General features: G+C 43.8%; 1 protein-coding gene across 1 annotated transcript; it reads left to right on the forward strand.

Moving 5' to 3' along the window:
* The first annotated feature begins 350 nt into the window (after positions 1 to 350).
* SRSF12 (serine and arginine rich splicing factor 12) lies at positions 351 to 25291 on the forward strand. The gene is made up of 5 exons (XM_058660869.1): positions 351 to 566; positions 18321 to 18425; positions 19722 to 19825; positions 19958 to 20099; positions 24922 to 25291. The coding sequence occupies exons 1-5, from the start codon at positions 502 to 504 to the stop codon at positions 25289 to 25291; spliced, it is 786 nt and encodes a 261-aa protein (XP_058516852.1). The 5' UTR covers positions 351 to 501.
* The last annotated feature ends 1140 nt before the right edge of the window (positions 25292 to 26431 follow it).

The following is a 26431-nucleotide window of genomic DNA, read 5'->3' on the forward strand; positions in this document are numbered from 1 at the left end:
CCCAATCAACACGTGAACGCACGGGGCTCCATGGCTGGAAAGCACACCCTAAGCGAATGACGGATGAAAAATCCGCAGGAAATCTAGACAACCACGACGGAACCTGCCTTCACAGTCAAGACCATAGGGCCAGCAGGTCCTAACCGCCGCCAAGGTGCGGGGCTGAGGAAGACGCTGCCGTGGAGGCCCGGGCGGCTTGCCCCTCGCCCACCGTGCGCCCAGGACTCCCTCTCCGCGCCCGCTAACCCCGGGCTCACCTGTCTCGCGCGGCCCCCGGCCCCCGGCACCTGGGGCCCGGGACCCCCGCCCCGCAGGCCGCGCGAACGCCTCGCGCCGCACAGCGCCCCCCCCGCGCCGGCCTCTGCGGCTGCGCGCTGGCCGGGCCGAGGCCGAGGGGAGGGGGTCGCGCCGGGGGCCGGCGGAGCTGCGGCGGCGGCGGCGGCGAGGGAGCGAGCGAGCCCAGTGCCGCGGGCAGAGCCGGAGGGCACGGACGACGCGGTCATGTCTCGCTACACGAGGCCCCCCAACACCTCCCTGTTCGTCAGGAACGTCGCCGACGCCACCAGGTGAGCGGCGGCGCCGGCGGCCCCGCAGGTGGGGCGCGGGAAGGGGCGGGTAACGGCCATGGCCGGGAGCAGGCCCGGCGGCTCGGGCCCCGGGCAACGCGCCCTCGCCGGGGAGGACTGACTGGCACCGGCGGGCTCCTCCGGGGCCTGGGCGGGACTCGCGCCTCCGCCCTCGCACCGCGCGTCCGGGCGCTGCGCCCGGGGGCGGGGGCCCCGCGGGGCTCCGAGGCCGAGCTCCCATGCCAGGCGGGCGCCCGTGGCCGCAGCCCCTTTGTGGCCGGGGCCGGACGAGGCTTGGCCGCGTGCGTGGCCGCTCCGAGACCGGGGAGAAGGCTCCCGAAGAGAATGCGCACCTTGGGCCTTCCCTCCGGTGCTGGCAGAATCGTAATTCTTGACACAATTTTATTGGGACTAACAACAACAACAACAAAAAAGAACCTTGAGCGAGAGGCTTACCGGTTTTGTTGCCAGCGTTAACACCGTGTTTGTAACGGTTTGGGTGGACCTGGCCTTGATCCCTTCGCGTACTCCCGTGGGGGTTTCTGTCCACTCCTGAATCTAAACAGGGATGCTCAGGAGAGGTTTTTTTCTACTGCACTTTGTCGTGATGAGGAGCTGCAGCTCGGTGGGGCATGAGCAGATTCCCTTGTCCAGGGCTAACGAACCCCGCAGCAGCCCCTGTGAGTGCCCTGTGCTTAGTGCACACAAGGCAGGAAACCAGAAACTCGAGTTTGCCTCCCGGGTGGAACCAGCAGCCCTGGCCGCATGGCCAGCTGTAGAGACCATAATTGACGCTTGGGAGTACAGGTTTTGTTGTGTTTTTTGTTTGTTTGTTTACAAATACACGTCACCACTGCAGACAGTTAACATATCCTACTTAACATGTGAAGATGACTTGTTGACATTTCTCTGAACTTGTTTAGCAACACTAGCAAAATCTGTGATTTAGGGGTTTTAAAAAAAATCCCACAGACTACTTGAAAACTGAGTAAGCATCAGGTCTCTCCAGTCTGTTTCCCGAGTCTCCCGCCCCAGTCATGATGCTAATACTAGCCAGCAAGGATAGTAGAGTGAAGCTGTGAGGGCGAGAGGCTCGCTGGGCCCATGCCCACTGCAACAGGTGCAGCAGCACACGCAGCTTCTGAACGCGGTACAGCTGCCCTAGTCATTAGGACTGCTTGGTGCCGCACCTGCTGGATTTTAAGAAGTCGGAAGTCCAGATTTTGTGTATATAAACTCATTTTCAAAATGTTAGTATTTGTCAAAACGTGAAGTCCCCATTTTTTGATAAATTTAAAGCTATAAAGTGTTGGCAATCTTGTAATTCCAAACGTTTTCTTAAAAATGTTTAAGTGTTAAAAAAAATGTTTAAGTGTTGTGCAGGCAAAGCATAACATTACCAGCAGGCACACCATAGAATTAATGAGACTGAATGTAATGTCTTCAGCACTTTTTTTGGTACTACCACTAGGGGGATCTCATAACCTAGGTGGTTAGTGATGTTTAAACTTTTAGTTATTATTGTTAGAAAAGCAGATTTACAGAGAGGAGAGACAGAGAGAAAGATCTTCCATCTGCTGGTTCACTCCTCAAGTGGCTGTAATGGCCAGAACTGAGCCAATCTGAAGTCTCCCCACCAGGTGCAGGGCTTTAATGTTTTGAGGCATCCTCTACCTCTTTCCCAGGCCCCAAGCAGGGAGCTGGATGGGAAGTGGGGCAGCCAGGACTAGAGCCGGCGCCCATATGGAATCCCAGTGCATTCGAGGCTAGGACCTTAACCGCTACACTATCACGCCGGGCCCCAGAAATTTTTAATAAGATTGTTAGTTTTCACATGCAGCCAGACTTTATTTAAAACGTTTCTTTGAGGTGACTATTTTATTATGTAGGATAAGTCGCAAGACATTAAAAAATATTGCACAAAATCTGGATGTGAATGAAATTGAGCAAAAGAATTAAGGAAAATTTTTACACAGTTTTTAAACTTTGTTTGTTTCCTCTGGTGAGAAAAAAAAATAGATCAGGAAAAATACCCGGACTGGTGGCTAAATCCTCACCTTGCAACCTCCAGGATCTCATTTGGGCAGTGGTTTGTGTCCCAGCTGCTCCGCTTTCCATCCAGCTCCCTGCTTGTGGCGTGGGAAAGCACTGGAAGATGGCCAAAGCCTTGGGACCCTACGCCCACGTGGGAGGTCCACAAGAAGCCGCTGGTTCCAGGCTTCAGATTGGTTTAGCTCTGGGCATTGCGGCCACTTTGGGAGTGAACCATTGGGCGGAAGCTCCTACTGTCTCTCTAAATCGTCTTGATAAAAATAGTTTTGTGTTCTTTTTGAACTTTTATTATCATTTTATGATACATTTCTGTAGGCCCTGGGATTTTCCTTATCCCTTCCCCCAACTGATTTCCCCTATATTATTACTATACAGTAGTTCTTCATACACAGTCACGCGTCCTTCATTGCAGGCATGAACAATGGCAGAGAGTCCAGCATCCTGTTGTAAAGATACAGTAAACAGTTTCATTGTTAAGTCCATCTCTGTTTGGAAGTAGAGATGCATACTGCATTGTATCCTCACATCTGGATATGACAGTCTCCATTACACAGTTACTATACATCCCCTTAAATGAGAAGTCACAATACAAAATCAACAATAGGAAGGAAAATATAAATTTACAATGCCATGAAATTAAATAGCATGCTACTGGATATGATAGTTTCCATTATACAGTTACTGTACAACCCCTTAAATGAAGAGCCATAAAAACAAAATGAACAACAGGAAGAAAACAAATTAAAAACCCAATGAAGTTAAATAACATGCTACTGAATCATTAGTGTGTCGCTGAAGAAATGAAAAAAAATCAAGAACCTTCTTGAAGAAAATGATGCTACTGTATGATCTACGAGTCATTGAATGATTTAATGTGAAAGTGTTTTGAAGAGATGAAACTAAATTTAAAAAATCAAAATCCATGAGATATAGTTTCCACTGATCTTTGTGAGATGTCTTCTGTAAGCAACAAATAGATGGGTTTAGTTTTTTTAATCCAATCTATCTATGATGTTTGACTGATGAGTTTAATCCATTTACATTCAGGGTTAATATGAATGAGTAGTAGTTTCGTCCTGTCATTTTAGCAATGGATTGTCCATTGGTTTAGTCTTCTGTTGTCATTTTACTGGGATGTTCTTCACATTTGCCTTTGGTTTTGTTGGGTGCTATTCCTCTTTGTCAAGAGAACATCTTGAAGTATCATTTGTAGGACAGGTTTGGAAGAGGCAAATTCTTTTAACTATTCTTTACTGTGGAAGAATTTTGTTTCATTGTCGAAGAAAGAAAAGCTTTGCTGGATATGTTATCCTAGGCCGACAATTTTTTTTTCTTTTAGAATCTGGAATATGTCACTCCATTCTCCTCTTGACTGTAGAGTTTCCTGTGAGAGGTCTCCTGTGAGTTTAATTGGCATTCCTTTATATGTCAGTTGATTTTTTTTCACGTGCACATTTCCCTTATGTTCGACAGAAGCGAGTTTGATTATCGTGTGTCATGGTGAAGATCGCTTTTGATCGACCTTTTTGGGTGTGCTATGTCCCTCCTGAATGTTGTTTCCCAATTTTTCTCTAGATTAAGGAAATTTTCCCTTATTATTTCATTGAATACACCTTTAATCCAAGCATCTCTTTCTACACCTTCTGTGACTCCTGTAACTCTTATGTTTGGCCTTTTAATAGTGTCTTTCAGTTCTTGAATACTTTATTTAGCTTGACCCAGCTCTGCTTCCAGCTTTTCGTTTGTTTCCTCTTGATGATAGGAAATACCTTCCAGTTCTGAGATTCTTTTTTCTGCTTGCTTCATTCTATTTTGGAGACTCTCCACTGTATTTTTAATTTGTTCCACTGTATTCTTCATTTTTGATATATCAGCTTTCATTTGATATATTTCCAGTGTGACATGTAACTTAAATTTCTTTTACTCCTGTGTTACGTGCTCCTTGTTGTTGATAAGAAGCGTTATAACAAGTGTTTTGAATTTTGTATACCTCATTTTCTCGATGTCTTCCTCAGTTAATTCCAAGGTTGGCAAAGGGTTTTGTTCTTTTGCAGGGAAGTCTTCAGTAATGTTCATTGTGCCTCTGTCTCCTCTTTTGCTCTTGGTCATTGTACTTCTGGTTAGCAGATTCTTCTCTTTGGGGCAGGTTTCTAATTTGTGTCACAACAGGTCTACAGTTCAATTTTACTTATTGTGGTTGGCACACGACTGTTTGTTTACAGTCACTTGTTCCACAACCTCCAGCAAGTTCCAGGTCTGGGTTCTTATGTAGATTTCCACCATGGCCTCCACAGCCCCAGCTCCTAGCTCACCACTCTCCACCTCCTGTCATACTGTGCTGAGACTGCACTGTTGCCTGTACAACCTTTCTCCCACTTCCGGTTGGAACAGGTCCCAGGATTAGGAAGACACCAGGTATCCTATATAGCAAGGTTGTTAGTGGTGCTGATCTTGCTGGAACCTGTTGGCTGTTAGGTCTGAGGTACAATGCCACAGTCAGTATTATTTTCCTATGGGACCAGTGTACTGAGCTCGTCATGTTCTGAGCTCAGTGCATGTGCAGCTCAGCTCTGTCCCACAGTCTCAAATCTCTTGCCACACTGTACAAAATGGCACTTGATGTGCCACTACTAGAGTTCTTGATCTGCTGGCCATCAGGTCTGAGGGCTACCTGGACCTATCTTGGGTGGAACCTGTAGGATGCTACGTTGTTGCGATTTACTGAGCCAGAAATGAGTTCACTGCCAGTTCAGTGCATGCGCAGTACTGTCCATAGCCTTTGTCTCCCTATACAAAATGGAGCCTGATTCAGCTCTAGGGACTGGCCTGAGCTGTGATATCTACCCTGTTCCCTCCAGGTTCCCTGAGACCTGCTGCTCTGTCTGCTTCTGGTCAAATCAAACAGACCGGGCTCGGCAACGTGGCCTAGTGGCTAAGGTCCTCGCCTTGATCCCATATGGCCGCTGGTTCTAATCCCGGCAGCTCCACTTCCTCTCTATCTCTCCTCCTCTCAGTATATCTGACTTTGTAATAAAAATAAAATAAATCTTTAAAAAAAAAAAAAGAAAGAGAAAAAATCAAACAGACCAGCAGGAGGGCAGTTCTTTGTCTGGGTTCACTAGTGAATGCCCTGAGCTCCCAGTGAACGCCTCTTCCTACATGTTGCTGGTGTTCAGATTGCTGCTTGCTGAATGCTGCTGGGGTATCAGTCACTGCTCCAGCAAGCAGAGCCAGTACCGTGGGCAGGAAGAGGGTCTGGGGATGAAGCCGGGACAGGAGACCAGTGATGGTCGAAGTCTCCTGGAAGCCTTCCTTTATTACACCTTTTATACTCTTTCCCCCAAGTCCTTTAGCCAAACAATAGGATGCCAATGAGTCCAATTAGTCTAGGTGCCTTTAGCCTGCAAGCCCATTTCCTGTAACTGCTTAGCTTAACGACCACTAATTAACTCTTTAGCCCACAACAAGTCACTGCAACACGACACCATTGTGTCCACTGCTTGTCTGTGTCTGTCAGTTTCCAGATGTACCTCTGCTGTGGTTCCCTCCTCTTCTGTTTCCTGGAATATGCCCTCTGCTTCACCCTGGCTAATGTTTCTCCATCTGTTTAAACGTGTTCTTACCCTATTCTGCCATCTTGATTCTCCCAAAGCTTAGGTTTTTATGATGTCAAGCAGAGTGTACTATTAATGAAAGTAATGTCCAAATTTCATCCTGCTGTGTTGGGGAACTACAGTCAGGCAGCTTTCTTGGACTACTAGAAGCATTCTTTAGCTGCAGTGTCTATGAAGCCGTATGTTTAGAGGCAGTGCAGTAAAAACACTGCACAAAATTCAAGAACATTTGTGATGAAATCGCTCACCCAACTAGAAATAAAGGGTAATTTCTTTAGTTGTTAGAGAACATCTTTGAAAAAACTAGATAGTGCCAATGAAAGGGAACATTTAGGATTGAAATGACAGAAGGAACATTTAGGATTGAAATGACAGAAGGATTTAATTTGCTTTTTTGCTTTCTGTATTTTGCTTGCGGAAAAGGACAGTGAAGGACAGTGATGTTTAGGGTTCCTTCCCTGTTTATGTTTAGGGTTCCCCCTCCCTGTTTATGTTTATGGTCCCCCTTCCCTGTTCATGGTTATGGTAGCCTTTAAAAAGGATGCTATACCATGACTTGAGGTCAACGCCTACCTCCTGCGTGAGGAACTGGCCCCGGCCCCAGCACGCTGGTAATTGAATAAAGCCTCTTGCTTTTGTATCAAGTCTCGTCTTCGGTGGTCATTGGGGAAACTCACTCTCTCGAGACAGATGGTGAGGTTTTTCCATGTTGGGGGGCCTTACACCTGGCATAATGGCTCAAGAGCTAATTTTCCCCTTGGCTGGCACCGGGATCCCATATAGCTTTCAGTTCATGTTCTGGATGCCCCACTTCCCACCCAGTTCCCTACAAACAATGCAGGATGGCCTAAAGCCTTGGGACCCTGTGCTCGCAAGGGAGACCCGGAAGGGGTTCCTGGCTCCTGGGTCAGGATCAGTGCAGCTCCAGCTGTTGCTGCCATTTGGGGAGTAAACCAAATGGGTGAAAGATCTTTCCCTCTTGTCTCTCCTTCTCTCTGTAAATCTGCCTTTTCAATAAAAATAAATAAATCTTTTAGAAAACAAAACAAAGCAAAAAACTAAAAAACCTGGATGCAGGTATATTGAATGCTTTCCCTGTAAGATTAAGGACCATGGGCAAGTTTTGACCTAACTTTTAAGCTGTCACATGGGATGCCAATGTCTCGTGTTGGACTGCGTGGGTTCCCTTTCCAGCTCTGCCTCCAGTTCCAGCCTCCTGTTAACATGCACCCCAGGAGACAGCAGGTGCTGACTCGAGTATTTGGGCTTCCTGCCATCTGTTGGGAGCCCCGGGTTGCATTCTGAGATCCTGGCTTCATCCTGGCTAGCCTAGCCATGTGTGCATTTGGGGAATGATTCAGTGGATGAGGGCTATCTTTATTGCTCTCTGTAAGTAAAGCAATTTTTAAAATAGATAATGAATATGTCTATTCTCTTTACCTCTTCTCAGTATTTTTCAGATACATTTCAATCTTTAATTTTTGCTAATTTTTGTTTTATTTGAAAGATAAAGATTTTTAAGAAAGAGATCTTCCATTTTCTGATCCATTCCTAAAATACCTGCAATAGCTGGGCCTGGACCAGCCCAAAACCTGAAGCCTGGAAGTCAGGCCAGGTGTACCATGTGGGCGGCAGGGACCGAGTACTTACTGCTTACTGCCTCCCAGGCTGCATGTGACTAGGAAGCTGGATCAGAAGCGTAGCTGGGACTCGATCAGGATCTCAACTGTCACGCCAAATACCTGCCCCCCCATTCAATCGTTTGTGCAATAGATCAAGAAAATAAAATGAAATTCAAAATAGTTGGGGGCCAGTGTTGTGGCATAGCAAATAAAATGGCCACCTGTAATGCCATCACCCCATGTGGCTGGCTCCACTTCCAGTCCAGCTCCGTGCTAATGGCCTGGGAAAGCAGTCTAAGATGGCTCATGTGCTTCGACCCTCGCACCCACGTGGGAGATCAAGAAGAGGCTTCTGGCTTCATTCTGGCTAATTGAGTGAATTAGCAGTTGGAAGATTTTTCTCTCTCTCCTGCTTGCCCTCTCTCACTGTAACTCTTTCAAATTAAATCTTTTTTTTAAAGCCATAAGAATTGGAAAAGTGGTGGTAAAAGCAATCTCCTTAGGTGACATTTGTTTATATAGAAAACACTAAAAATCAACAAAACTAATACAAAATGACATTTTTTGTTTAAATAGTGAACAGCTAAAAATAGTTAAAAGCTAGCTTAGGAATAAATTTAACAACAACAAAAAAAGTCAAAGTCCTTTGCACTGCAAACTACAATATATTGCCAAGAGAAATTTTAGAACACGTAAATGAATTGATATGTATAAGATGTTGATGAATTAAAAGGCAAATTATTACCACTTGTCTCCCACATTAATCTTTTATTTTAAAGATTTATTTATTTTATTACAAAATCAGATATACAGAGAGGAGAGACAGAGAGGAAGATCTTCCACCCGATGATTCACTCCCTAAGTGAACCACAACAGCCAGTGCTGTGCCGATCCGAAGCCGGGAACCAGGAACCTCTTCCGGGTCACCCACACGGGTGCAGGGTCCCAATGCATTGGGCCGTCCTCAACTGCTTTCCCAGGCCACAAGCAGGGAGCTGGATGGGAAGTGGAGCTGCCGGGATAAGAACCGGAGCCCATATGGGATCCCGGGGCGTTCAAGGCGAGGACTTTAACCACTAGGCCATGCCGCCGGGCCCCTCCCACATTAATCTATACATCCAGGAAGTCTTGAGCAAAGAGTTTTTTTTTAATATTTTTTATTTAAAAAACATTTTTAACTGTGTTTTATTTGAGAAAAAAAATCTCTCATCTGTTGGTTCACTCCCCAAGTGCCTGTAGCAGCCAGGTTGTGAACCAGGAGCAGAACAAGGGCTTGAACCAGGCATCTCAGTATGAGCTAAGGGCATTCCATCACGTCAAACATCTGTCCCAGGGCTCTTTTTAAAATCTGTATTGCATGGGCCCGGCGCCGTGGCCTAGAAGCTAAAGTCCTCGCCTTGAATGCACCCCGGGATCCCATATGGGTGTCGGTTCTAATCCCAGCAGCTCTACTTCCCATCCAGCTCCCTGCTTGTGGCCTGGGAAGGCAGTCGAGGACGGCCCAATGCCTTGGGACCCTGCACCTGTGTGTGAGACCTAGAGGAGGCTCCTGGCTTCGGATTGGTTCAGCTCCGGTCATTGCAGTAACTTGGGGAGTGAATCATCAGACAGAAGATCTTCCTTTCTGTCTTTCCTCCTCTCTGTATATCTGACTTTGCATCAATAATAAATCTTCAAAAAAAAAAAAAAAAAACCAGAAAGCCTGTAAGTTACCCACGCTTACAAACTTAATTGTTTTTGACAAAGGCAGCAAAGCAATCCTGTGGAGAAAGGAAAGTCTTCTCAACAAATAGTGCTGGAACAACTGGATACCCATCTAGGAAAAAATGACCTGCAGCCACAAACTACTTTATGTCATATTTTGAGCTGGATCATTCATCAACATATAAAAACTAGGACTATGAAATTGTTGGAAGAAACCTTGAAGAATGTTGTTATAACTTGGGGATAAGCACAGATTGCTTTCCTTTTTCTAAAGATTTACTTATCTGAATGATAAAGAAGGAAAGATACAATGGGGATGGGTAGATCTGCCACATGCTGGTTCTGTCCTCAAATGTCCGTAAGAGATAAGCCTGAGCCAGGAACTCCATCTGTGCTCCAAGGACTTGGACCTTCCTCTGCTGCCATCCCAGGCACGTTAGCAGGAAGGTGGTTTGGCAGCAGAGCAGATATCACTCAAACCAGAACGGAGATAAGAGTGTTGTATTGCGGCACAGTGACAGCCCTTTGGCAAACATTTCTTACAAAGAAAGAAATTAGCTTAAAAGAAGAAAAAAAAAACCCTTCAGTAAATTAGGTTTCACCAAAATTAGAATTTCAAGCCAGGACTAGGTGAACATATTGACAGAACATATGATTGGCAAGGAACTCATTTCCAGAATACTCAGCTTTCTGCTAGTTCACATGGCAAGGCAAAAGATGATGTCCCCATCACCCCCAGGGAAACCCAAAAGGAGTTCCTGGCTCCTTCCCTCAGACTTGCCCAGCTGTTGGTGGGGTATATGCATTTGGGAAGTAAATATTCAAATGGAAGATACCAATCTCTATCTCTAACCTTCTCCTCCTTTCTCTTCACTCATCATTCTGCCTTTCAAATACGAAGAAATCTTAGGGCCTGGCGTGATGGCTCAATTGGCTAAGCCACCACTCTGCAAGTACCAGGATCCCATATGACTGATGGTTCATGTCCCGGCTGCTCCAATTCCCATCAGCTCCCTGCTTATGGCCTGGGAGTGCAGCAAAATGATGGCCCAAAGCCTTTGGATCCTGAACCCACATGGGAAACTCAGACGAAGCTCCTGGCTCCTGTTGCAGATCTGCTCAGCTCTGGCCATTATGTCCATTTAGAGTGAACCAGCAGATGGAAGATCTTTTCTTTCTGTTTCTCCTTCCCTCTGTAAATCTGATCTGCCTTTCTAATAAATACAAATCTTAAAACAAATGAGTAAATCTTAGAAAAAGAAGTAAACATTTTATACCCTCCTGCTTTAGAAATAGCCTTACTGAACCTGGTGTGGTAGCCTAGTAGCTGGAATCCTCACCTTGTAGACGCCAGGATCCCATATGCACGCCAGTTCTAATCCCAGCAGGCCTGCTTCCCATCCAGCTCCCTGCCTGTGATCTGGGAAAGCAATGAGGACAACCCAAAACCTTGGGACCCTGCACCCATGTGGAAGACCCAGAAGAAGCCCCGGCTCCTGGCTTAGGATTGGCTCAGCTCTGGCCATTGTGGCCACTTGGGGAGTGAATCAGTGGACAGAAGATCTTGCTCTCTGTCTCTCCTCCTCTCTGTATATCTGCCATTCCAATAAAAATAAATAAATCCTTAAAAAAAAAAAAAAAAAGAAACAGCATTACTGCTGCTCGTTCCCTTGCATAATTTTATTTTTAACATGAATATATATGTGTGTGTTTTTACATAAATGTAGAATTTCTACATAATTTTACATAAATGACAATAAACATTTGTATTTCTGGTGCTTTGCCTTCCTTCCATCTCAAGATTTCTCCACATAGCCCTAAAAATTCATTTTACTCTTTTTTTAAAAAAAGATTTATTTATTTTTATTGGAAAGGCAAATTTACAGAGAGGAGAGACAGAGAGAAAGATCTTCCATCCACTCTCCAAATGACTGCATTGGCCAGAGCTGAGCCAGTCCGAAGTCAGGAGCTTCATGCCGGTCTCCCACATGGGTGCAGGGTTCCAAGGCTTTGGGCTGTCCTCAACTGCTTCCCCAGGCCTCAGGCAGGGAGCTAGATGGGAAGTGGAACATTTGGGACATGAAACAGTGGCCATATGGAATGCTGGCATGTTCAAGGCAAGGAATTAGCCACTGAGCCATTGCACCAGGCCCAATAATTTTTCTTCTAAATAATATAGTTCTGAATAAACACCAAGGTAGTAATTCATCTTTCTGTAAATGAACATTTAAGATATTCCCTTTTGAAAATGCTTTAAATTGCAAGCTGTGCTGCATTGTACTTTAAGGTAAATGTGTTTTCTGGAACTGTGCTCAGCTTCCTAGGCTGTATCAATGACAAAGAAATGTTGGACTGGAGTATAAAGCCATCTTCAGCTTCACAACATAATCTCCCTCATGGCCAAACCCACCAACACCGCCCACAAAACCTGCCCTACCTCCTCATTAAGATCTTCCAGCCCTTGGCATTTCAAAGAAAATAAAATGGAAATATCTTACTGTTTAATTTGTCTAATGAGCCAGTATAATACAATATCTTTATATGTTTGTAGGTCGTTTATTTTGGTTAAGTACCCAGAAGTAGAGTTGCTAGATCTAAGGGGATGTTGTGAGTATATAAATAACTTCTGTGAAACTGCCAAACAGTTCTGCAAAGTATCTGTACTATGTTACACTCCTGCCAGCAGAGTATAATATACTCCTACGTTGCCGACATTTATCAACGGTTGGTGTTTTCAGTCGTTAGTCTTTCAGTAGCTGTTGGGTAGTTTTGTGTATTTGTGTGCTTTTTAACTTTTCCTGGAAATGTCAGAGGTGGAGAGAAGTTTCCCTGTGCTAGTTCACTCCCGTAATGCTTTCAACAGTCGGTCCTGAGCCAGGTGAAGCCAGGAGCCCAGAACTCAGTTCAAGCTGGCTGCATTGATGTGGGCTGTTGGGATCCCAAGTGGTGGCTTACTCTTGTGACACTGAAATATTCTCCCCTGTATATGTTTTTTTCTTGGTAGTATATCTGAGCTTCAGAGTTTGTTTTTAATTATAATATTTGTATTTTTATCAATGAGTTGTAAATGTCTATATGTTCTGTTTATAGAGAGAAGGAGAGGGAGAAGTCTTCTCTCTGTTGATTTACTCCTCAGATGGCTGTAACGGCCTGAGCTGAAGTGCTCTGAGGCTGAGAGCAGGAGCTGCTTTCTCGTCTCTTTCTTGAGTGAAATGACCCAAGGTCTTGAGCCATCCTCCACTGCTTTCGCAGGCCCTATCCAAGGAGCTGGATGGGAAGTGAAGCAGCCAGGACTTGAACTGGTGCCTATATTGGATGCCAGCACCACAGGGTAGAGGGTTAGCTTACTGTGCCACTGCACCAGCCCCTAAAATGTTTAAGTTACAGCAAATACAGTATAATAAAATTGTTGTTGGGGACGTAAATTATTTGTTTCATTATTCTCCATGGTTTTTTTTTTTGCATTTTTTTTATTAATTATTATGCATTATGTGACAGTTTCATAGGCTCTGGGAATTCTCCATGCTTTTTAAACCTATAGATCACACTGAAAATGCTGGATGAAAACAAAATAACACCTAGCAGGTGGGGAGTTAGAGATAGTGGCCAGCTTTTAGGAAGAGATCTTTTCCTTTAGATTTCCATTGTCCTTGGCATTTCAGATTCCATACCTCTGTGACACATAGTGCTGTGGCATTTTTCTGCATATGACCTGGGATTCGTTTCCTGTTAGCCATTCCCATTTGGAGGACCTTCTGTTTAGCTTCTGGCTCTGCCACCTAGCTCTGTTATGGGCTGTGAATGCCTCTGGGGAAACTCAGTTTGCTTTTCCTTAGTCCATTTGGCCCTTAAGTGGTTACCCCTTATGATACTGTTGGGCCCAGCAGCCTGGGTATGCCACTTCCAGTCCTGCTCCCTGCTGATAAGCCTGGAAAAGCAGAAGATGGCCCAAGGGTTTGGGCTGCTGCCACCCTGCGGGAGACCCAGATGGAGTCCCAAGCTTGTGACTTAGGCCTGGCCCAGTGACAGCCATTGTGGCCATTTCAGGAGTGACCTTTGGGTAGGAGAGCTTGCTTGCTTGCTTTCTTCCTTGTTGTGTCACTATGCCTTTAAAATCAAACAAATAAATAAATATTTTAAAAATATAAATGCTCTCAAAAGTTAAACATAAGTAGATCTTATTAAAGGAAACACTAATTAGCTCCAAACTTACTGCATCAGACTGTGGCACCTGTTTCTTTTTCTTTTTTTTTTTTTTAATTTATTTTATTGTATTGTTGTTGACAATCTTTACATAGTTAATCACGGTTAAAAAAAAAAGTTCAGGGGGATAGGGAAGTGGGTAAGACTATTATGTCCATATTGTTTCCATCATGTATCTGAGGTAAAGGGGGATATTGAGGGAGAAGCCCCACCCGGTTTCCCGCCCACCCCTAGTCCCGGATATGGGGCATGCTCTGAGATATTTGCTCAAGTGGTTTTAATAGTTCTCCAGTTATGAATCGCTGCCAGTTTCGCTAGATGAGGTCGTCCACTGATTGATATGGTCCATCATAAGGTCTCCGTTTGCCCCGTATTTCGCTGCCAACATATAGCTGAGATGAATGTTTGACCTGTTCTGTCTTCTGTCTTTTCTTGGTTAGAGTTCTGAGTCCAGCAGTTTGATTGGGGAGATCTCTAAAGAAACTTTGAGGTATTCCCAGACCAGATTCTTGTATGTTCTAGCAAGCACAGGGCCCGGCACAGTCTATCACCCCGATCAGCTGGTGGTTGCAATTGCTGGGTTGGTTCTGTTTTCAGTCCCGTGTTGCACTGGAACCAATGGGTGTTGCAGTCCAGTCTGGTTCTGCCCAGCACATACTCGGCCCTCACATAAACCAGTGGGAGCTGCAGCCTAGTCGGGGCGACCCACAATAACCCCCCCAGGCTCGCCCCCTACCCTGATTTGCCAGTATGTGTAGCAGTAGACCAGTCTGTCCCCCAACCCATTTGGTTCTTGTACTTGTCACTGGGTATTAAAGCTTAGTTCCATCTAACCAACTCAACCATCCAGCCCTCACGGATGTTGTTGAGTGCCTCTCTGTCTAGCCACCCCAGCCCCTGTCCTAGTTTTCATGCCCTCCCGCGGGAGTAGTGACCCAAGAGGGGGAACCCACTATTTCCCTCCCAGATCTCTCTCAGTCCCGGTTTATGCACTCTTCGGGTGGTTCTGTGGTTTGACTTGACAGAATTAGTCCCATGTGCCAGCTTCTGCCAGGTGATGCTGTGGCTAAGCCCAAACATCCCTCACCCACTCTAATTTATGCTTGCACCAGCAGGAATAATCCGCCCAGCCTGGCTTTTCCCTGATCTAGGCCACATGCAGCGCACAGGTGTTGCAGCCTTGCTTAGTCAGGTCTGTCCCCATCCCAGCCCACGCTCTCCAGTGGGAGTAGCTGTCCAGCGAGGGGACCAGCCCCTTAATCCCCCTGCCAGCTCTGCCCCTCTCTTCCTGGATCTCATGTGTGCTGGTTGGGTGCTGCAGGCAAATCTAGTACAGGCAACCTCACCCTGGCATTCCGTAATGTGTACTGGTTTTGTCGCGACCAAATCCGGCTCAACCCTTACTCTGTTCTGGTGTTCGGATTTGCCAGTGGATGACATGAACTGATTCAGCCTGGTCTGCCCCTTGACCCATGCCGAATGTGTGCCAGTGGGAAACTTTCCATGGCCTATTCTTGGCTATTTCCTATCATGCTTCTTGTGCTTACCTGCTGGGTCTGTGTCCTGCCAGAGGAGTTGCCCAGGCTCCTCCACCAGAACCCCTCCCAATGCCAGATTTTGCGCATACCAGGGGGTCCTTGAGCCAACCCTACTCAGTTCACCTCCTGTCCTAGCAGGAACAGTGGCTTTTCCTGGCTGGCTTTCACCCCAGTCTGGTTCTTGTTGTTGGATGTTTCAGCCCAGCCATGGCTCGTCCATACCCACATACAGCCCACACATGACTCAGTAGGGGATTGAGACCCAGCCTAGTCAGTCCCACATATATCCTGGTTCTCCATGACACCAGATGGTGTTGGGGTCTGAACTTGGCCTGGTGTGGCACCTGTTTCTGTAACATCACCTTCACGGGAGATTACAGAATGAAGGGTGATTGATAAACTGAAAGCAGAAATTGAGTTTTTCTTATTCTCTCATCATTTTCTGTGGAGTCTGGAATGCAATAGATACTCAGCAAGTATTTGCTGAACAGATAAAAGACAGTGTTGCCATCTAAAATTTAATAATCTCAAGGAAGCCAGATAAGTGAAATGAAGTAGGTCATGATGTTGACTGCACTGCCTGGCATACACTGAATTCTGAGCCAGTGTTCATTTGAGTCTTTATGTAATGACTCCTAAGTCCCCATCTCTAGCCTTAAACACTGACTTTTACCTCTAGAGGGTAATTTGCAGAGTCATAACTTCCAGTTGTTTCTAGGACTTCTGCAGATATTCCAGCATCACCTCAAATTTTGGCATTTCTTGTGTTCATCTAAACTAGAAGGTTTGCAATCACGTGTAAATCCTCTCTGTGCTAGAAATGTGATGTACCCTTCCTTCTCCTGAGCCCCAGTTAGTGCTTAGCTGGGTGCCGAATCCCACCATCTAATTAGGGTACTATGGTGAGGGAGTGAAGAACACAGGCCTGTCTACTGCTGGAAATGCAATGTTGGCTCTCACTTGATGGCTTGTGTTGTTCATAGTTGGGGAATCAGTGTGGGCTGTGAGAATCAAGTGGTCTTAAGATGAACTTTGAGTAATAGATAAAAGCACTGTAACTGTCAACTGTTGCTGCTAAATATTTTATCTTTTCATTTAAATTGTAGCACCATCAAGACAATAATAATATTCAGTGTCTGTCACAGTAGAAAGTATAAAGGCGGTCCAAAACCCTGTCCAGTGTAAGAATACCTGGGATATTTCTTTAAAGCCTAAAAAGTAATCGTAGGGCTGCTTTAGAATTTAGTTCTTTCTATCTGAAAACAAAATTAATATAAATATGAGCTTACAATGAGGCAGATGTATGAGCTTTTAAGGAAAGTTAATTTTTAAGTCTTGTAATGAGAATAACTTTTAAAAGTATATGTACCAGGCCAGTGTTTCTTAAAATTTCTACGCCTTTTTGGGCTGGCGACATGACTCAACACTCCATTCCTCCACCTTCCAGTGCTGGCATGTGTCCTGGCTGCTCCACTTCCCATTCAGCTCTCTGCTATGGCCTGGGAAAGCAGAGGAAGGATGGCCCAAGTTCATGGATCCTTGTACCCACGTGGAAGACCTGAAAGAATCTCCAGGCTCCTGGTTTCAGATTAGTTCAGCTCTGGCTGTTACTGCCATTTGGGAAGTGAACCAGTGAATGGAAGATCTTTCTCTCCTACGCGCTCTGTAAAAATCTGCCTTTCCAATAAAAATAAATCTTTATAAAAATCTTCTACCCTTTTTTTGCTCATAAAAAGTACAGATATCTTTGGGGTGGGCTTTTGACACAACAGTTAAGTTACTGCTTCAGATACCTGTATCCGGTATTGGAGTGCTTGGTTAAGTAGTGGCTGCTCTGCTTCCAGTTCAGCATCCTGCTAATGCATACCTTGAGAGCCAGCAGATGATGGTTCAAATTCTTGGGCACCTGCCTGCCACATGGAGACCCAGATAGATCTGATTCCCTGGCTTTGACCTGACCCAGCCCAGCTGCTGCAAGCATTTGTACAATGAGCTAATAAAGGGAAGTTCTGTCTCCGTCTGTCTGCCTGCCTCCATCTCCCTGCTTTTCAAATAAAATGAATGTGAATAATTTTACTTGATTTTTCAAAGATTTGCTTAGTTATTTGAAAGACTGACAGAGAGGAGATAGAAATCTTCCATTTCACTGGTTCATTCTCCGAGTGACCACAGCAGCCAGGGCTGGGCCAGACTGAAGCCAAGAGCCTTGTACTCCATCTGGATCTCCCACATGGACAGTAGGACCCATGCACTCAGGCTGTCTTCCACTGTTTTCTTCTGTCACAGTAACAGGGAGCTGGATTGGGAATGGAGCAGCAGGACTCAAATTGGCACAAATATGGGATGCTGTCATTGCTGGCCCCTGCTTAACCTGCTGAGTCACAATACCAGACCTTATTTATACTTTTAAAAATTGCTTGTTTTACATGGCCAGCACTATGGCATAGACGTAAAGCCATGGCCTGCAGTAGCAGCTTGTCATATGCGTGCCAGTTCGTGTCCCAGCTGTTCTACTTCTGATCCAATTTGTTGCTGGTGGCCTGGGAAAAGCAGGCCCAAGTGCTTGGACCTCCTGTGCCTACTCTGGAGACTGCAGTGGAGCCCACCCTTCCCATTGAGACCACTTGGGAATGGACCTGAGAATGGAGGACCTTTTTCTGTGTTGCCTTCTCTCTTTCAAATGAATCTATCTTAAATGTTTTTTTCCTAAAACTGGCGTAGTACCACCTACGATGCTGGCATCCCATATGGGGTACAGGTTTTAAGTTCCAGCTGCTCTGCTTCCAATCCATCTCCTTACTAATGGTGGAAGATGACCCAACTGCTTGGGCCCCTGCTACCTTTGGGGGAGACTCAGATGGAGCTCCAGGCTCCTTTCAAAATCTCAGGTGATTCTTACAAGGCAGTTTTACATAATGCTGGTCTAGGTGTTAGTTTTGAGGGTTTCAACTGAATTTCTGCAGGCAAAATATTTTAATCCAGTTATTGATATTTCTTTGCCTTATTTCTAAAATGCTTCAGGCCTGAGGACTTGCGCCGTGAGTTTGGTCGGTATGGCCCTATAGTAGACGTTTACATTCCACTTGACTTCTACACTCGCCGCCCACGAGGATTTGCTTATGTTCAATATCCTTTATTTCATTGTGTGCATGTGGATATAATGCATACATGTGCCTGTATGTATTCAGGAGCATGTGTTACTAAATTGATATTGCCTAATTAAATGTGTTTATTTCTTTATCTCAGAAAATCTAAAGCACAGTAGCTGGCAAGCGCCCCCCAGTTTGAACCAACCTGTTAGCTAGAATCCAAGCATAAACCGAGCAGGCAAGACAGAAGGCACCTAAAGTTCAAGCCTCAAGGAGTAAAGAGGGAGGGTGGACGCAGATATGCAGACCTGAAGAGGGGAGTCTTTACCAAGCAAAAAACAAGGCTGAGACTTCGGCTTTCCTCCATTGACTCAGAGTTCCAGAGTCAAAGCCAAGTCTGATTTTGTTGTTTCTGCGTCTCTTATAAAGTCCATCTTGCAAGCCTTAAAGAGTAAAGGTCAAGGTTCAAGATCAAGTGAAATTGAGGTAATTGCCAAAGTCTCATTTTGCATTGCGTTTCTTGAGCTTTTTCTGTTTGCTATTTTTAAAAATAAACCAGTGAACAACTTCCTGAAATATAGCTATTCAGTTATTTTATATAGCTAGTATCCATTATAGTTAGGTTTAATATTATATAATTGTAAGGATAAGGGAGTTTAGCTTAGTAGGGGTATTACAAACTGGGCTGTGTAACTTCAAATGTTTGTAGATTGCTTCTCTTTTTTAATATTTAGATCTCGTATTGAAAACAAAGTAATGTTTATAGTGCTGTTCATCGGTGGATACCATTTTTTAAAGGACTAAATGAGTTTTTGTTTTAATTCATTTGCATGTGTGCAGTTCTGTTTATATGAAGTAATTTCTCCTAAATGTCATAATTTAAAAGCCTTTTAATGGAAGAGTACTTTTAATTTCAGAATAAAGGATCTGCACTCTGATATTTCAGTGAAAAGCCTGATGGATCCTTTATCTAAAAGAAGGGAGTGAGTCCTGAACAGTTTATTTTTATAATGCTTATTTTGGACTTAACTTTGTTGTTATAACATGTATTAAATTATACATATATACTGCAGCCAGACATAAACATTAAAAGCACAGTTGCCTATTTGTTTCTGTTTTAATTTTCAGATTCACTTTTCTAAGTCATAAATGGGGGATTTGTTTTTATCATAGAAAGTGACAGATTTTTTTTTATTATTCATATTATATGAGAGATGTGAGCTTAATAACTTAAACTTGTTTTTCCTATGTATTCCATTTCACATATCAAGAATATTTTTCAAATATTTTTACTTGAATCCTGATGTTGAAAGTGTCCTTAACGGCTAGCCATATTTGAAGACGTTCGAGATGCTGAAGATGCTCTTTATAACCTCAATAGAAAGTGGGTATGTGGCCGGCAAATTGAAATACAGTTTGCACAAGGTGATCGCAAAAGTAAGTGTGATTAAACATTAGATCTTGCTTATTCAGAAGAATGAATTTCTACAGTGACAGACCTTTTCATGTCAAACTCTGTGAGAAGTGATGCTGGCTGTGTGGCTGAGAGCCTTGTTGTCCCTGTTCCAGCTCCAGGTCAGATGAAATCAAAGGAGCGACACCCCTGTTCCCCCAGCGAGCACAGGAGGTCACATAGCCCCAGCCTCAGGAGAACGCGCAGCAGAAGCTCCTCCTGGGGGAGGGACCGCAGGCGGTCTGACAGCCTCAAAGAGTGAGTGTGGGGACCCCAGTACGGGCCAGGGAGGCACTGAGTCACCTTGCTAATAGAAGCTGTCAACTTTGGTAGAAAAACAAGCTCTTCTCCGCATAGCATGCTGGTTAATGTAGGTTTATGGAGTGCCTCCCAGTGCTTTTTATTTCATGACACATGTAACTTTTGAAAATGGAAAGATAATATCTATTGAAGAAAAATACAGACACTTTTAAAAACTGAAATGCTCCTGAATAAGCCCACCAATTCAAAATCTAGAGTTCTGAAAATGACTAAACTTAAAAGAAATAGTCACTTGAGAAAGAAAGTTAACATTACTATAAATCAGTTTAATTATAAATAGTGAGTTACTATCAAGAAAAAATTCAAGGTTTTGGAGGAACAAGGTGTAAATAATAGTAAATCTTGGTAGGAAAGAATATTTCCAACATTTCTATTTTGCTAGCCAAATTTTCTACTAAAACATATTAAAGCACAATGGAAATGAATTTAATAGTAAAGCTGTTGCAATTATAAGTGATATTGTATTGACAAACCTGAGTTCTTAAACATGTATAGTATTTATCTGGGATTGCAGTGCTGTGATGTTTTTCATAGGCATATAGACTTTTTAAAAAAGATTTGTTTTGGTGCCTGAGCTAAGCCGATCTGAAACCAGGAGCCAGGAACATCTTTAAGGTCTCCCACATAGATACTGGGTCCCAAGGACTTGAACCATCCTCTACTGCTTTTCCAGGTCATAAGCAGGGAGCTGGATTGGAAGTGGAATAGCCAGGTCATGAACCAGCGCCTATACAGGATACCCGTACCACAGGGGGAACCTTAGACTACTGCTCTGGCCCCAGCATGTAGGATATTTTTTTGTTTGAAGATTTATTTTTGTTGCAAAGTCAGATATACAGAGAGGAGGAGAGACAGAGAGGAAGATCTTCTGCCCGCTGATATACTCCCCAAGTCATTGCAATGGCTGGAGCTGAGCTGATCCAAAGCCAGGAGCCTCCTCTGGCTCTCCCACATAGGTGCAGATTCCCAAGGCTTTGTGCCATCCTCGACTGCTTCCCAAGGCCACAAGCAGAGAGCTGGATAGGAAGTGATGCTGACAGGATTAGAACTGGTTCCCATACGGGATCCTGACGCATACAAGGCAAGGACTTTAGCCACTAGGCTGGTGCACCAGACCCACTTGTAGAATTTTTAAGGTGAACTCTATCCTTACAGAATTATTGGCGGTTACAAGCATATCTTTTGGGAAAAAAATTATTTATTTGAAAGGCAGTTTGGCTCAACCCCTAGATGGTTGCAAAAGCTAGTGCTGGCACAGGCTAAACCCAGAACCAGTAACTCCATCTAGATTTCCTGTGTGGCTGGCAAGAACTCAATTGTTTGAGATAAATTGTCCACTGCTTTCCCAGGAACATTAGTAGGGAACTAGGTCAGAAGCCAGGTAGTGGGGACTTGAACTGGTGCTCCAACATGAGATGCAGGCATTCAACAGCAACTAAACTCACAGTATCCATCCCATAGCAATCTCCTTGGCCTCATGGAGCACACCTAGAGAGGCCACAGAGCTTCCGGTCAGGATGGTCACCAGGGCTGTTACCGCTTAGTCACTTTCAGTTCCCAGAGCTTAGTCAAGAAAAAAATGTGTGTAGCAAGAGCTAAAAAGAGAGTCATTGCTTGAAGTCTTTAGTTCTGAAAGATAAGACTATGAATTGGCATGGCTCCTATCCCTGCAACCAAGCGGAATGAAGGATGAGACAACTTCAACTTTGTTCTGTGATTTTAAGATTTATTTATTTTTATTGAAAAGGCAGATTTACACAGAGAAGGACAAAGATCTTCCATCTGCTGGTTCACTCCCCAAATGCCTGCAATGGCTGGAGCTAAGCCAATCTGAAGCCAGGAGCCAGGAGCCTTCTCCAGGTCTTGCATATGGGTACAGGGTCCCAAGGTTTCAGGCCATCTTCCACTGCTTTCCTAGGCCATAAGCAGGGAGCTGGATGGGGAGTGGAGCAGCCTGCACATGAACTGGTGTCCATATGGGAAGCTGATGCTTGCAGGTAGAGGATTAGCCAGTTGAACTGTTGCACTGACCTGTTCTGTGAATTTTTAATATGTAAAACTCATTGCCAGACAATATGGCCTTGTCAAAGCCCTGAAATCTTATATATCAGATGAGTTCCTTTGATGTGAATCAAATGCTTAAGTGTGGATTCAACCCATACTTAAGTAGGAATGAAGGTAACAAAGCTTTAAGCTCAAAAAAAAAAAAAACAAAAAAAAACAAAAAACAAAAAAACACCAAAGCTTTAAGCTCCTTTTCTAAGCCAAAAAACAAATAAAAAACCACAACCAGTCATAACACCATTACCAAGATTACTGAAGAACCGCTTTTTAAAAGTCCATAACATATCTTGAATTTGGATCCATTTATTGACCCATCTCTAGTGTAGTAACAGTATGAACATCCTTTGTATTTTATAGAGAATAATCTGAGTTTGTCCAATGGCTAAGAGACCACATTGGGCACTTGAGATTTAGACTGGGATGTATAGTTTCTGTACTCAAATACAAAACTATGTCTTTAGGACTTAAAGCATGGTGAGCAAGATAGGCATTTAGCCTAGCAGTGAAGACAGTATACCCCACCCTGGGGTACTGGGGTGTCATGCCCCAGCTCTGGCTCCTGAGTCCATCTGGCTCATATGCCTGCAAGACATCTGGGATACCTCGATTGAATCCCTGGCTTCCAGAGCAGGCCCAGCCCTAGTCATTAAGGGCATATGGGAACTCTTCCTGTTGCTCCCTTTTTCCCATTCTCTCTTTTCTCTACAAGAGAGAGAAGGCCCATAGTTAAATTCACTGTTGAGAGAGATACCCAAATGGCTGCAATGGAGTGAGCCATGCCAATATGATGTCAGTTGCCAGGAGCTTCTTCTGGGTCTCCCATGTGGGTGCAAGGTCCCATGGACTTGGGCCATCCTTCCACTGCTTTCCCAGGCACATCAACAGAAAACTGGATCAGAAGTAGAGCCTTAGCTCTTTTTTTTAAATAAGATTTTATTATTTATTTTTATTACAAAGTCAGATATACAGAGAGGAGGAGAGACAGAGAGGAAGATCTTTTGTCCGTTGATTCACTCTCCAAGTGGTGGTAATGGCCAGAACTGAGCCAATCTGATGCCAGGAGCCAGGAGCTCTCTCTGGTTCTCTGATGCTAGTGTAGGGTCCCAAGACTTTGGGCCATCCTCAACTGCTTTCCCAGGCCACAATCATGGAGCTGGATGGGAAACGGGGTTACTGGGATACAAACTGGTGCCATTTGGGATCCTGGGAGTGTAAGGCGAGGACTTTACCTACTAGGTTACTACACTGGGCCCCAGCCTTAGCTCTTTTTAAGATCACTTTTCGGGCCCTGCTTGTGGCCTGGGAAAGCAATAGAGGATGGCTCAAAGCCTTAGGACCCTGTACCCACATGAGAGACCTGGGTGAAGCTCCTGGATCCTGGCTTCAGATCAGCTCAGCTCTGATCATTGCAGCTACTTGGGGAGTGAACCAGCAGATGGAAGATCTTTGTCTCTCTTTCACTACGTATATCTGACTTTCCAATAAAAATAAATAACTCTTAAAAAAAGACAACTTTTCATGGTAACACAGCAAGACTAACATTTGCCTGGTGTCAGAAAATACAGCAGAATGACTTGATTTTAAAAAAATAATGATGTTGTTCCAAAGTGGGTTAAGATACAAATTGAGACATCTTATTCAAGTCCTGGCTACTCTCCTTCTATCTAGCTCCCTGCTAATGGAAGGCAATATCCTTTTTCCTTCTGGTATTAGAGACCTGGCTTGAGCTCCAGGATCCTGGCTTCCTTCCAGCTTGGCCTAAACCTGGCTGTTGCAGGCATGTTGGACTAGATGAAAGAGCTCTTCTCTGTCACTCTGCCCTTCAAAAACAAATGAATGGCAAAGAAAAAGGAAAAAAAAAAAACTGCTACCCCCAGAAGAATAACATTCCCAATGTATCACTGCCAGCACTCTTGTTCTTTAAGAAATACTAAAAATTCTGCAGGCTGAAGGATGTGATCCCAGATATAAACAAATAATTAGGACCCAGCGCGGTAGATAGCAGCTGAAGTCCTCGCCTTGCACACAGTAGAATCCCATATGGGCACCAGTTCATGTCCCAACTGCTCCACTTCCCATCCAGCTCCCTGCTTGTGGCCTGGGAAAGCAGTCGAGGATGGCCCAAAGCCTTGGGACCCTGCACCAGCATGTGGGAGACCCGGAAGAGGTTCCTGGCTCCTGGCTTCAGATTGGCTTAGCTCTAACCATTGCGGCCTCTTGGGGAGTGAATCAACGAACAGAAAATCTTCCTCTCTGCATATCTGACTTTCCCATAAAAATTTTAAAAAATGGAAACTAATTAGTAGAAGAAATTAGAACAAAAGAGAGTATAACTATATTGACATAGAACATGCTGCAGAGTAAGTGTAGAGCTTTGGGCCGTGCTCCTGTAGGTTGCTCTGCCTTCAGTTAGTGGGGAGCACATGAGCAGATAGGGGACGTCTCTGCCACTCTGTCTCTTGTCTCTTTGCCTTTCAAATGAAAAAAGAATGTTTAAACAACATAAAAGTCACTGAAAAATATTTTGGTCATATATTCTAGTATAACAAATATTGCAAACTTCTCATTTATGTTTGAAGTAAAAGTATGTATAAACATAACTACTATTACGTAAAGTGTCTAGGTTCCTGAGAGTATTTTTTAAACTGTTGTTTTATGTAAAAATAACATGCGCTAAAATTACGAATGTTTGCAGGTCGCGATACAGGCGATTTTCTTACAGCCAATCGAAATCTCGTTCCAAATCATTACCAAGGCGGTCTACCTCAGCACGACAGTCGAGAACTCCAAGAAGGAATTCTGGTTCTAGAGGACGATCAAGGTCTAAGTCCTTACAGAAAAGGTCCAAGTCAATAGGAAAATCACAATCAAGTTCGCCTCAAAAGCAGACTAGCTCAGGAACAAAATCCAGATCACGTGGAAGACATTCTGACTCCATAGCGAGATCCCCATGTCAGTCTCCCAAAGGGTACACCAATTCGGAAGGCACAGCACAGACAGCAAGGCATTCTCATTTCCGATCACATGCCCGAGCTCGGAGTTACCATCATAAAAACAGTTGGTGAATAGCAACAAGAGTACCTACATAGTCTTTAATATAAATTATTAAACCTCTTATTATGTTTAATAAAAATTCTTCAAGGCTTACAGAAAATGTGAGTTGATAGTAGTTACTTTGGGTATGTGGAAGGAATAAAATCTCTAGCGTTCGTCTCAATTTAAAGGCCCACACCACAAACTATGATGTGTCTGATGTTATGTTTTACATAGCATTTTGTTTACACTGCAGGAGAATACTTTTCAAAGGAAGAGGGTAAGATTGAACTAATTCAGAAACTCTTAGATATTTTAAAGCACTTTACATTTGTGTAAAAAGTAGTTAAGATGACATAATTGCATAGGATGGATTAGACTGTTTGATACATGTTTCTTTGTTGTGTCTTCTGTTTAAACCTGGACCAATTCCTGTGAAAATCAGTTCAAATTACAAAATCTGACATCCCCCCAAAGTAAAATTTATATAGAGAGTTCAAATATCCAAAACATAAATTTTCTTGTGAGCTCAAAGATACGTGTTGTTGGATAGGACAGAGTGTGTGTGTGTGTGTGTGATTGCATCCTGCACTGAATTCACTTCAGAAATATCAAAGCTTCCTGGAAATACTGAAATTTGATTACTATGTATAACAGTCATAATTTTAAAATATTTATAAAATATTTATATTAGGGATTATACATTTGAAGAGTGGTACATTTTGTATAGTCATTTTATACCATTATTTCTACATGCCTACTTATCATCTGCTTCTTAATTTTTTCTTTTTAGAGCTCTAGCTCAAGATGCTAAATTATATAAACTAAGACTTATTATTTTTGAAAGAGTATTTAGTACCTGTTATATGAAGTTCAGGACTGCAATGTCAAAAGCAACTTTACAGCATTTGAATTTTACATTACACTACCTTTTTTTTTTAAACCAAATAACTTTGTTGATATTTACTGTTTTGTAGTCGTTATACTAAGAGTTTCTTTTAAAATGTGTTTGTAGTTAACATTTTTTAAAGGATTTTGGTAGTCTTTGTGATAAAATGATTTTGCATATGATTATTATGGGGGATATATTTATAGAGCTCTACTTGTATACCTTCTTGAATTACACTAATGGAACTTAAAAGTTCTCGGTCCATATAGTTAATATTTGTTAT

The sequence above is a fragment of the Ochotona princeps genome, chromosome 1 (assembly GCF_030435755.1).
Source record: "Ochotona princeps isolate mOchPri1 chromosome 1, mOchPri1.hap1, whole genome shotgun sequence".
Taxonomy (NCBI): Eukaryota; Metazoa; Chordata; class Mammalia; order Lagomorpha; family Ochotonidae; genus Ochotona; species Ochotona princeps.

What these genes read in the sequence shown, in the direction of transcription:
- SRSF12 (XM_058660869.1), top strand. Translation starts at nt 502, where the DNA reads ATGTCTCGCTACACGAGGCCCCCCAACACCTCCCTGTTCGTCAGGAAC. An exon ending in CGAGGATTTGCTTATGTTCA is followed by an intron (nt 18,426 to 19,721) that starts ATATCCTTTATT and finishes ACGGCTAGCCAT; the next exon opens with ATTTGAAGACGTTCGAGATG. An exon ending in TGCACAAGGTGATCGCAAAA is followed by an intron (nt 19,826 to 19,957) that starts GTAAGTGTGATT and finishes TCCCTGTTCCAG; the next exon opens with CTCCAGGTCAGATGAAATCA.